The following is a 12,399-nucleotide window of genomic DNA, read 5'->3' on the forward strand; positions in this document are numbered from 1 at the left end:
CCCTGGCGTTGCAAGCGCCATGCTCTACCAACTGAGCTACAGGGGACTACAACTCAGAATAAATAGGGGGAAGGGTTTGGGTAAATGTTTGGTTACTGGTTAAGGGTTAGTCTAGTGCAGGGTTCTTCAATTCCGGTCCTGGAAGGCCGAAACACCTCTGTTTTTCATCCTCTCCTTCTAATCAGGGGCTAATTCAGACCTGGGACACCAGGTGAGTGCAATTAACTACCAGGTAGAAATAAAAAACAGACGTGTTTTGGCCCTCCAGGACCGGAATTGAAGAACCCTGGCTAGTGCTTAAAATCGGATGTGGTTGTAGACTGGGAGTGTCTATTACGAGGGCATCCCAATCTTACCCTATGAGGTCCAGAGTACTCCTGGTTTTCTGTTCTACCTGATAATTAGTTGCCTCCACCTGGTGTCCCAGGTGTAAATATGTCCCCTATTAGAGGGGAAGAATTATAAAAAGCAATGGAACTGGCTTCGAGGTCCAGATATACATTTTAGGGTCTAATATGTTTCCCTCAGAGCAGGACAACTGGAGCCATCATCACAGAAGAACTAACTGCAGCCATAATGCACATACAGCACTTCCCATGTGGGTTATTATCTATAGACATAGCCAGAGTGGAGTCAAAGGCTGCGTCTCAATAGTCTACAGTTGCTTCCTCACATCGTCTCCTTCTCCTGCACTGAGGTTTAGACTGACCAGTGAAGCCGTCGAACACACACACACACAAACAAGTTTAATGTCACCCTCCCATCAACCCAATTGCCACCCTTTGATTATTCTAATTAATTGATTTTTTACAATGGGGGTTTAGCGCCTATGCACCACCAATAGATTGAACGCATCTATGAAACTATCCAGCTATAATGATAAGAACAACTAAGTCCCATTTAATTTTCAGCATATGGTTGTTGTATCAAAATCATACTAGGAATGAAACATTGCTACATCTGATGATAACCTTCAGTCAAAATGAGCTCATTATTCAAGGCACAGAAATCATTGCCTGAAATGGGATAATGGAATGGAAATGGAAAAATGTCAGACTAGAAGCCTCCATATCCACGTACGAGTTAACGAGCTAGTAATGTTATCTATCTACTGAATCAGGATAGGCCCAGAAATTATGATTGCACATTGCTCAGTCAGCTAGCATGACTAACGTTAGCCGAGAAAATGGCTATGATCATCTTTTGTATTCACACATTGTGCGGTCACTAACGTTACTAATTTAGCAAATAGTCTGTTATCTGAACTGATGTATGCATTGCAAAGTAAATCACAATCAAATTCATGCATCATATGCCTTAGGGACATAGGGGGAACCTTACAGCTAGCTAGCTAACCTAGCCACAGTCCAGAGACCCAAGAATGCATGCCACGCCACGGTATTGTTTACATAGCTAGCACGCTCGGATTGTGTCCTATTTTAACAGCACGGAAACTATTAGTAAATTACATGTTTTACTTAACAATAAACTCTATTGTTGAGCTGTTTCCATGAAATATATCTAAAATTCGCTAGCAATCTGACAGTGTGCTGTTTGATTTCCCAGTCCATTGGCTATCTAATTAGCTGGCTAACTAGCTAGCTTGATAGCTCGCGCACCTGTCGTAAATTGTAGTAAATCTCTTAGCTATCAATTTAATGTGATTTCTTTGCATATGCCAAACGTAACCACGATGGTTAGCTAATGTCGGTGTGCAGTCGGTTATAAAGCTAATCAAAGGTTAGTTAGCATGTGTCTGTGGACTATGTGGGGAGTGGGGCTGCTACGGGAGTCGCGAGTTCTCCTACCTGGATGACATGGTTAGTTACATGTTAATGACTGTGTAACAAATGCACGACAGCTCTCACCATTATTTCTGCATAACAGCCACCCACCTATGATCCATTGTTGCTTCTACAAATGAGCAACGACACCTGGGCGAATGTTTAGTTGAAAACCTCCCCCCACCAATCCCGAAAATACAGTGCTCAATCGGGAACAATGTCCCTCCCATGTCGCCTTGACGGGCCAGCTCTTTTGCTCTCCCAGACCTGTTCGTTTTCGGACTTACCAGATTTAAAGAACGCCGCTATATCGGCCGCGTCCTTTGACGTCTCCTCCGCTCCTTCCCCAGAGCTCATGATGGTGGCCCAACTAAATTCCCAATGCGGTGGGCCTTTTTCCTGCCAACGTTATCAAGGAAAAAAATATGTTCCCTTTCGGAAAAGCGTCGGCCAAGACACAGGGACGGGCAGGATCGCTCCTAGATGCTAGTGCCATCAGCAAACCTCCATCTTGGGTAATAGCTACAAATGCACAGCTGGGCTGCCGCCGGGTTCCTCCTCCGAGTCGAGCCGAAAGGGGAGTCGTTGTAGACGGGAGGGGTTGGGGCAGAGGGGCACGGAAATCGGGAAGGGCTGGGTCTCTGTTCGGTGAATCTCCGAGAGCCTTCGGAAACGTGGAGACAGAGGACGGGCGAGCTCGCGTTGACCCGCGACGACTGCAGTGTCTGTGAATCATTAATGAGCATGACAGTGATTTGTGCCTTTTTACATCAATGTGCACTGTGCATATCGGCCTACAAGGTAAACATGAATATTGCACATACACAATGCATGTGTTGGTTGTTGATCTGATTCTCTCAAATACAAATGTCAGGTTGCAGAATAAACTAATTCTGATTTGGTCAGTGTGTAGCCTAACCAATAATAATTTGATAGGCCTACTGAAGACCCTACAGACAACTACAAGAATATCATAGATCTACATTAACTAGCCTACTCTCTGCAGGATTCCTTTAGGCCATCAGACTGTTAAACAGTAACCACTATCCGGCCCCGCCCAGTACCCTGCCCTGAAACTTAGTCACTGTTACTAGACGGTAACCACCTGGTACTCTACCCTTCACCTTAGAGACTGCTGTCCTATGAACATGGTCATTGAACACTAGTTAATTTAATAATGTGTATATACTGTTTTACCCACTTCTTACTGTATTCTAGTCATGGCTCAGTGCCTTCAGAAAGTATTCACACCCCTTGACATTTTCCACATTTTGTTGTGTTACAGTCTGAATTTAAAATGGATTAAATATAGTTGTTTTTTTTGTCACTGGCCCACACAATACCCCATAATGTCAAAGTGGAATTATGTTTATATATACATTTCAAATTAATTAAAAAAGAAAAGCTGAAATGTCTTGACATTTACATTTTAGCAGACGCTCTTATCCAGAGCGACTTACAGGAGCAAGTAGGGTTAAGTGCCTTGCTCAAGGGCACATCGACAGATTTTTCACCTAGTCGGCTCGGGGATTAGAACCAGTGACCTTTCGGTTACTGGCACAACGCTCTTAACCACTAAGCTACCTGCCTTTTGAGTCAATAAGTATTCAACCGCATTGTTATGGCAAGCCTAAATAAGTTCCGGAGTAGAAATTTGCTTAACAAGTCACATAATAAGTTGCATGATAATAGTGTTTAATGTGATTTTTGAATGACTACCCCACACATGCAATTATCTGTAAGGTCCCTCAGTCGAGCAGTGAATTTAAAACACAGATGCAACCACAAAGACCTGGGAGGTTTTCCAATGCCCCGTAAAGAAGGGCACCTACTTGTAGATGAGTAAAAAAAAAAAAGAAGCAGTGATTTAATATCCCTTTGAGCATGGTGAAGTTATTAATTACACTTTGGATGGTGTATCAATACACCCAGTCACTAAAAAGATACAGGCGTCCTTCCTAACTCAGTTGCCGGAGAGAAAATAAACAGCTCAGGGATTTCACCATGAGGCCAATGGTGGTTTTAAAACAGTTACAGAGTTTAATGGCTGTGATAGGAGATAACTGAGGATGGATCAACAATATTGTAGTTACTCCACAATACTAAGTGACAGAGTGAAAAGTGACCTAAGTGACAGAGTGAAAAGAAGGAAGCCTGTACAGAATAAAAATATTCCAAAACATGCATCCTGTTTGCATTAAGGCACTAAAGTAAAACTGCAAAAAATGTGGCAAAGAAATGAACTTTATTTCCTGAGTACAAAGCGTTATGTTTGGGGCAAATCCAACACAACACATCACTGAGTACCACTCTTCATATTTTCAAGCATGGTGGTGGCTGCATCATGTTATGGGTATGCTAGTCATCGGCAAGGACTGGGGGGTTTTTTTATGATAAAAAGAAACGGAATAGAGCTAAGCAAAGGCAAAATCATAGAGGAAAACCTGGTTCAGTCTGCTTTCCAACAGACACAGGGAGACAAATTCACCTTTCAGCAGGACAATAACCTAAAACTCAAAATGTAATAAATGTCAACTCTATATCTGACATGGTACAGGTGTCTTCTTTTTTTAAAACCCATAACCATGTGTTGGAGGTGTACACGTTTGTTTCAAAGTAGATTTGTTTAAGACTACCAAGAAACACTGTGTGACCCTGATTTAACCCACTGCAGTAAAAGGTTATTAAGTTTGTGTAAGCAAAGTGTGACAGTTCATAATGCATTAAAATGTATAGCCAGGATTAACTGGACAACAGGCACAGTTTTCTGCAACTTTTACATAAATTCAATTTTAATGCAGGCCTTGAATTGAGTCACCGTCAACAAAGATTTCAAGTCACTTAGTCTAGCTGTGCCAGTGTAGTGGTCATCCTGATACTTTGTGCATTACATTTACGTCATTTAGCAGACACTCTTATCCAGAGCAACTTACAGTTAGTGAGTGCATACATTATTTAAATGTTTCATACTGGCCCCCCGTGGGAATCGAACCCACAACCCTGGCGTTGCAAACGCCATGCTCTACCAACTGAGCTACACGGGACCGCAGATTGTCTGTGGATTATCCTGTTTATAGATTAGGGCCTACAGTACATGTGGGTCTGTTTGTACCTGGTAATCCAGAGTGTTTTGTTTTGTAATATAACATGTAGTGATTTTAGTGAAGTGATTACTGTTTTCTTTCCTATTACATCAAGTGGATGTTGTCAAGATTAGGCAAACTCATGGTGATTTTGGTAGTGGATACACACACGCACACAGACACACACACACACACACAGACACACGGACACATTCACACACACACACACTACAACAAACGCCATATCAAACAACTGTGCTCAGACTAGTGTGCAGGGAGTGTGTTGAACAGAACTGAGGACAATTTCACCCAAAACTACAGAAAAATTAAATAAAAAAGATATTTCATTAATTTGTTTGATTTATCCATTACCTTAACAGCCACTCGTAAACCGAAGTTTAAATGCTAATTTGACCTTTAGTTTAATAGATTCATGAAGATGGTTTGATTAAGTTTCTTTATGACATTAGGCCCACCATCTTCTCTACAAGGGGTAGAACTATCTGGGTCGTGTTTATTAGGGCACAAAATTGGAAGCATTTAAAAACATTTTGCAACAGAAAACGAAAATGAGTGTTTCTTATTGGAAAAGTCCCTGGTTGTCCCTCTCTTTTTCAGTCAATTTTCGTCCATTTGGTGCCTAATGAACATGACGCAGTGTGTTCTTTTCTCTAATAGCATTTATTATTCATTACAGCATATACCCTAGAGTTTTTATTGAAATGGCCCATCTCCTTTAAGACTTAATTTATGTTTTAGGGAATACACTAGCAATGAGAGCCCATCATTTTTGCACAGTGATAAATTATAGGAATACCTGTAAAATGTTTAGAATGAATCATTGCATAGGAAGGTTAATGGCTGAAATTACATGCTACTGATGTAATTTAATTTGAGCCAGTTTGCTACAGCAGGAAAATAATCCTGCAGCAACAGGAAATGTGAATTATTATGTGGATTAGAATTTGTTTTAAGGGAAGATCAAGTCTGACATTTCAAAGTGGAAATTACAAACTTCAGAAGCCTTTTTAGAACTCAAATACACTACAAGTTAAACATTTTCTGCATTGCATCCTGGGTGATTTAAATTCAAATCAAATTTTATTTGTCACATGCTTCGTAAACAACAGGTGTGAAATGCTTACTTACAGGCCCTTCCCAACAATGCAGAGAGAAAAATATATAAATAATAGAAAAATAATAACACAAGGAATAAATACACAATGAATAAAGATAACTTGGCTATAAATGTGGTCCCCTGTAGCTCAATTGGAAGAGCATGGCGCTTGTAACGCCAGGGTAGTGGGTTCGGTCCCCGGGACCATGACTGTAAGTCTCTTTGGATAAAAGCGTCTGCTAAATGGCAAATTATTACATACACGGGGTACCAGTACCGAGTCAATGTGCAGCGGTACGAGGTAGATGTACATGTACATATAGGTAGGGAGAAAGTGACTAGGCAACAACAGGATAGATAATGAACAGTAACGGCAGCGTATGTGATGAGTCAAAAGAGTGATGTACTGGGCCATACGCACTACCCTCTGTAGCGCCTTGCGGTCAGATGCCGAGCAGTTGCCATACCAAGCGGTGATGCAGCCAGTCAAGATGCTCTCAATGGTGCAGCTGTATAACTTTTTGAGGATCTGAGGGCTCATGCCAAATCTTTTCAGCCACCTGAGTGGGAAGAGGCGTTGTCATGCCCTCTTCACGACTGTGTTGGTGTGTGTGGACCATAATAATTCCTAAGTGATGTGGACATCGAGGAACTTGACGCTCTTGACCTGCTCTACTACAGCCCTGTCGATGTGGATGGGGGCGTGCTCTGCCCTCTGTTTCTTGTAGTCCACGATCAGCTCCTTTCGATTTATTAATTAACCAATAAACCTGCCTTGATTATCAGTATAGTAGACCAGGGTTTCCCAAGGTCGGTTCTGAGCCCACGCCCCCCCCCCCCCCCCCCCCCGAGTTTGGGAAACCCTGCAGTGGACTAGTGAATGGACCTGATACATAATAATAATATGCCATTTAGCAGATGCTTTTATCCAAAGCGACTTACAGTCATGTGTGCATACATTTTTACGTTTGGGTGGTCCCACAAGCGCCATGCTCTACCAATTGAGCTACAGAGGACCACATGCACTACAGAAAGCAGCCAGCAGAGGGAACACTAACCACACTGAATCAATGCTCTTCTCAGAAGTGCAAGAAACGGATGCATTTGTGGATTAATGTCATGTCATTGTGAATTTGACGTGTGTGTGTGTGTGTGTGTGTGTGTGTGTGTGTGTGTGTGTGTGTGTGTGTGTGTGTGTGTGTGTGTGTGTGTGTGTGTGTGTGTGTGTGTGTGTGCGTGACAGGAGAGAACTTAATGACCTGAACCCTCAGGTGCTCCCCTCCCACAGAGAGAGCGAGAGAGAGAGAAACTAACTAAACATCACCATCTCCCTCTCAAATGTCAGACCCATAACTGGATTACTCCTGGGTTTATACTGGGCAGAGAACACAGTGACTGAAACTAATGAAAGAAAGCAGGTCTCTCTCTCTCCCTCTCTCTTTCCCCATATCTTTCTCACCCCTTCACCCATCCTTCTCTCCTCTTCTCTCCAGTCTTTCTCCCTCTTGCTTCTTCCTCTCCCCCCTCCATTCTATCTTCACTCTCCTTCATCTCTTTCTTTCCCTCTCTCATAAGATAGACTCCGCTCATACAGGTGTATGCTGTCTTTCATGGGCTTATGAAACAGCCAGACGTCTGTAAAACTGCCAGTCGGTGCATCACCGTTTGTCGGGACTCTTAGTGGGAACCTGGGAGTTTATCGTCTTAGGGGTCTCGCTGAATGATAAGAAAGAAGATTTATCTTCCTTTCTTTCCTCTCTCTCTTTCTCACTCCTTGGCTCTCTCCTCCAGAGTCTGTGTGTGTGTGTGTGATACTCCAGCCCAGCTCGCTGCACAGTGTGAGTCTTTTATTGGGCTATCTCCTGCTGTTCCTCTGTAATTATGGTAGACAGAGAGAATAACAACAGCAGGTGGAGAGAGAGAGAGAGAGTGCGAGAGAGAGAGAGAGTGCGAGAGAGAGAGAGAGAGAGAGAGAGAGTGCGAGAGAGAGAGAGAGAGAGAGTGCGAGAGAGAGAGAGAGAGAGAGAGACATCTGTGTATGTGTGTATGCCCATGTTTTTCACACTTTCGTAGCCCTTTCCTGCAGTCAAATGACTAGTGGCCTCATGGGTGGAATGTTATTAATATTTTTCAGAATTTCATAATGAATACACATTATTGAAAAAAAACAGCCAAAAATCTGGTTTTGTTATATATCAGTCTTCTGTGATGTGTATAAGGTATAATAATGGGTTGCAAACTCCAAATTGAATACATTTCAACTCTATATCTGACATTGTACAGGTCTTCTTTTTTTAAGCCCATAACCATGTGTGTGAGGTGTATACTTTGGTTTCAAAGTAGATGTGTTTAAGACTACCAAGAAACACTCTGTGTGACTCTGATTTAGCCCACTGCAGTAAAAAGTTAAAGGGCGTTATCACATTTGCTTATGTGCGCCCATGTGTGTGTGTGTGTGTGTGTGCGTGCGTGTGTGTGCAGAGCCATCACTGTGAGTTGTTAGGGATAACTAGGCTTTCCAATATTGCTCCTGTCACACCAGGTGAAGTGGTTAGAACTCCCACACCACTCTGATGGGTCCCACCATACAGGGCAGCCAACCTGACCATTCATTGTATTATTACACCCAGGGGCTGACACATACACACACACACACACACACACACACACACACACACACACACAGCAACAGAAGCAGCAGCTGTGTTACTCTCCATCCTACAGCAGTCTTTATAGGAGAGGTGACAGAGGGTGATGGTATTGATGTGACTCTGATCTCTACTCTCCCGCAGGGCTGGAAAACACTGGAACACACACACACGCACGCACACTCACACCACAGGAGGCTGGTGAGGGGAGAACGGCTCATAATAATAGCTGGAATGGAGTGAATGGAGTGGTATCAAACACATTCATTCCATTCCAGCCATTACTATGAGCCTCCCCAATTAAGGTGCCACCAGCCACATGTGACACCAGTTCCACTAGCATTCAGAGCCAAGGTGAGCTGACCACACATTAGTCAGACAGACTGCTGGCACAAAGCAGTGGAACAGGCAGAGGAGAGGACTGGTCATTATGGTATCTCATCATCAAACCCATTTAGCACTGCACTATTTGGTGGCATTAGGGGGAAAGGGGATACCTAGTCAGTTGGACAACTGAATGCATTCAACCGAAATGTGTCTTCCGCATTTAACCCAACCCCTCTGAATCAGAGAGGTGCAGGGAGCTGCCTTAATCGACATTCACATCATTGGCACCCGGGGAGTAGCTGTTGCTGGGGGTTAAATGCCTTGCTCAAAGGCAGAACGGCAGGTTTTTCCACCTTGCCAGCTCGGGGATTCGAACCAGCGACCTATACTGTCTATTTTAGTTTTTGAAGATTTGGTATATGCCTAATATCAGTTAGTGTGTAATGCATTTTCATGGGTATTTTGTAAAGGTGCATATACAACCATGTTGCTTTCAACTAACTAGTTCTCTGATTTATTAAATGCAGATGGAGTTGAGAAGAAAATATTAATTTATATTATTCAGATACAGCCCTCTAGCGGTAAAAGTGTGGCTGCACAGTCTAGGGGCATACAGAGATGTGTGTTCCTAGTGCGCAGTAGCGCTGGATTAGTATCTTAGCAACCATAGACGCCACTTGTAGCTTTCTTTTTGTTTAGCTAGCTAAGCTAGTTTTAGCTGTAGAAAGTTCGTTGTTTTTTAGACATAGATAGCTATAGGATGGATGTGTTACTTGAGTCGAAAACAAAACCAGTTTCGACTATATCTGTGTATAGTTACATTCCACCAAGACGAACTGAACCAAAAGAGAGGACCTATTATAACAGTGACTCCAAGGTATGGATGGTTACTACTTGCTAGCTAACGTTTGCTAACGGCTAGCTAGCTAGAAAACATATATTTCTCTCTCTCTTTCGGTCTCTCGCACTCTCTCTCTCTCTCTCTCTCTCTCTCTGTGTGTGTGTGTCCCTCTCAACTTTTCTCTTTCACTCCCTAACCCCTTTGTCTCTCTCCCCCTCTCTTTTCTCCCAGCTAGCACATTTGGTTCCTTAGAAGTTGTGGGAATGTACGTTTTTGGTTTCCAATTGGTTCTGGGAACAAAGCCATACATTTCCTGACTGAGAATGGAACTGAAAATGTAGCCTGTTCTGGGAACGTTAATTTTAATTTGCAGGGAGGTTATGAGAACGTTTTACTATTATTCCCTGGAAGTTTTTAACTCCAAGCACAGATAGGACACATGGAAATTCATTTGCTTAAGCATTAATCATGCAAACACATTTTTTAAAAAGTTTTTTTTATTGTGGCACGTGAGCTTCAAACCTACAGTATGAGCTTCTGTTTTCTGTTCATGGAATTTGTCCACTGCGCCACCAGGATGGAGCTAGCATGCCATGTTTTTTTAAAACTCGTACAAAGGGTGCATTCGTAAATTACTTCCAGTGTGTCAGAGTGCGCTCTGGGTCATTTTTAAGTTCAGAGTTGTCAGATTGTCTGTCTGTAAATTCAGAGCGTTTCTCTCTTGGATGTTCAGAGCGCACACTGGACACTCTGGCCGAGGAGTAGGGTTGATCCGAGCGTTCTGACCTCACAGCGGCAGTCAAGCACCCAACCTAACTGGCACAAATGAGAGAACACCTCACTCTGACGATTTTACTCGCCCTAGCAGAGATAGTTAGGCTGTTTTCATGTCATCTAGGGTGTTAGTGACTGTAACTGTGGTGCTGGCAACAATTTAATTAAGTTTTTTTTGCCAACGTTTACTGACACCGGTCATATTCAATGGGTGTTGCGCGTTCGTAAATTCATCAGTTATTCTGCGCTCTGGCACACTCAGACAAGAGTGCTCTGAAATTGGAGTAGATAGCCAGAGTGAATTTACGAACGTAACCAAAGCATTTTAGTGTAATCATACACACCCCATTTCAAAGGAAACAAGAACTCATTAAGAACAGGTGTGGCCAATTAGTGAGTGCGGCCAACACACCTGAACACACTTAACAAGATGGAGGATAGAGAGAGTTTTGTTGACGCTGAGAACAGAATGTATACCAGTGGATGCTGCTGAGGGGAGGACGGCTCATTATGATGGCTGGAACGGAGCAGATAGAATATCATCAAATACATGGAAACCATGTGTTTGATGTATTTGATACCATTCCACAAATTCCGCTCCAGCCATTACCATGATCCCGTCCTCCCCAATTAAGGTGCAACCAACATCCTGTTACGAATATGTTTTAAAAGAATATTCTCCGAACATTCTTAGAATGTTCTTTGACGTTACTAATGTTTTCTTGTGGTTTTTATTGAAAGTTCCCACAGAAGAACGTTGTTTCTAAGAATATGAATGAGAACATAAATTTAACTAGAACCATGAGTAAACCTGTAGGAAACGTTATGCTGATGTACTGAAATTCACACAGACGAACGTTGTTTCTTAACGTTCTCGGAACAATTTCAAGAAAATTACAGTATATTGTCAAGTTACTTAAATGTGCTGAGGATGTTCCAAAGCAAAGCAACTATCCTGCACCATTCCCAGAATGTTGTGGGAAGGTTGTATGCAAAATAACCATAGGACAACCACGCTCTCACCAAGCTTTAAGAAACATATGGTTCTCAGAACGTTATGTTCTAGCTGGGCTCTCTCTCCCTTCACCTTTCCCTCTCTCTTCCTGACTAGTCTTGAAAAACCGACCTGAAAACCCAACCTAGGGTCGGGTTTTCAAGACTACTCCCTCACCCCCACTCTCTATCTGTCACACCTCTTACTGTAACAAACTTAGCTAGATAGCTAGCTATATCACACACACACACACACACACACACACACACACACACACACACACACACACACACACACACACACACACACACAGCAACCTATAATGGATTTTTCTTATCCAATAATCCATAGGCACGGGAGGTATCCTTATACGACTGCATATACCGGCGGGCGGAAGGCTATGACAGCAAACTACACCGCGACGATAGAGAACACTCCAACAGCAGGGGACTAGACTTGTACTCTGAGGTAACTAGCTAGCTACAGATGCCATATCTTAATTTGATCATCCTGTTTTTGCAGGAATTTACCTGCACGGCAGGAAATGCAAACTTGTAGTGTATTCAAGGTTTAAAAAGTATTCTAAAGTTTGTAATTTCCACTTTAACATTTCAGACTTAATTTGCCCTAACGAAAAATGTATCAACCCCTACAAAAAATCTCAATTTAATGGAATGCACATAATAATTCACATTACCTGTTGCTGCAGGATTATTTTCCTGCTGTGAGAAAGTGGGTCAAATTAAGATATGGCATCTGTACAGTAACACCTGTTGCTCCTGCGCTGATCTAAGTAGGTGGTGTTAGGATTTGGGGAGGGCAAGGTGGTGT

The 12,399-nt window shown here is 42.6% G+C and overlaps 2 protein-coding genes across 2 annotated transcripts in view; one reads left to right on the top strand and one right to left on the bottom strand.

The window, feature by feature from the left end:
- Nucleotides 1–2,384, bottom strand: part of LOC311131898 (triple functional domain protein-like) — a 101,877-nt gene extending 99,493 nt beyond the window's left edge. The window contains exon 1 of the mRNA XM_084165014.1: nucleotides 2,072–2,384. Within this exon, the coding sequence (XP_084021140.1) occupies nucleotides 2,072–2,141 (70 nt within the window). The 5' untranslated portion in view covers nucleotides 2,142–2,384. The remainder of the gene's footprint in view (nucleotides 1–2,071) is intronic.
- A 7,335-nt stretch (nucleotides 2,385–9,719) lies between these two features.
- On the top strand, nucleotides 9,720–12,048 carry cfap90 (cilia and flagella associated protein 90; the record flags this gene model as incomplete). The annotated part of the gene is made up of 2 exons (XM_084165016.1): nucleotides 9,720–9,836; nucleotides 11,920–12,048. 2 exons carry the CDS (start codon nucleotides 9,720–9,722, stop codon nucleotides 12,046–12,048), a joined length of 246 nt encoding a protein of 81 aa, XP_084021142.1.
- Nucleotides 12,049–12,399: the final 351 nt, after the last annotated feature.

Source organism: Coregonus lavaretus (genome assembly GCF_964263955.1).
Source record: "Coregonus lavaretus genome assembly, chromosome: 7".
NCBI lineage: Eukaryota > Metazoa > Chordata > Actinopteri > Salmoniformes > Salmonidae > Coregonus > Coregonus lavaretus.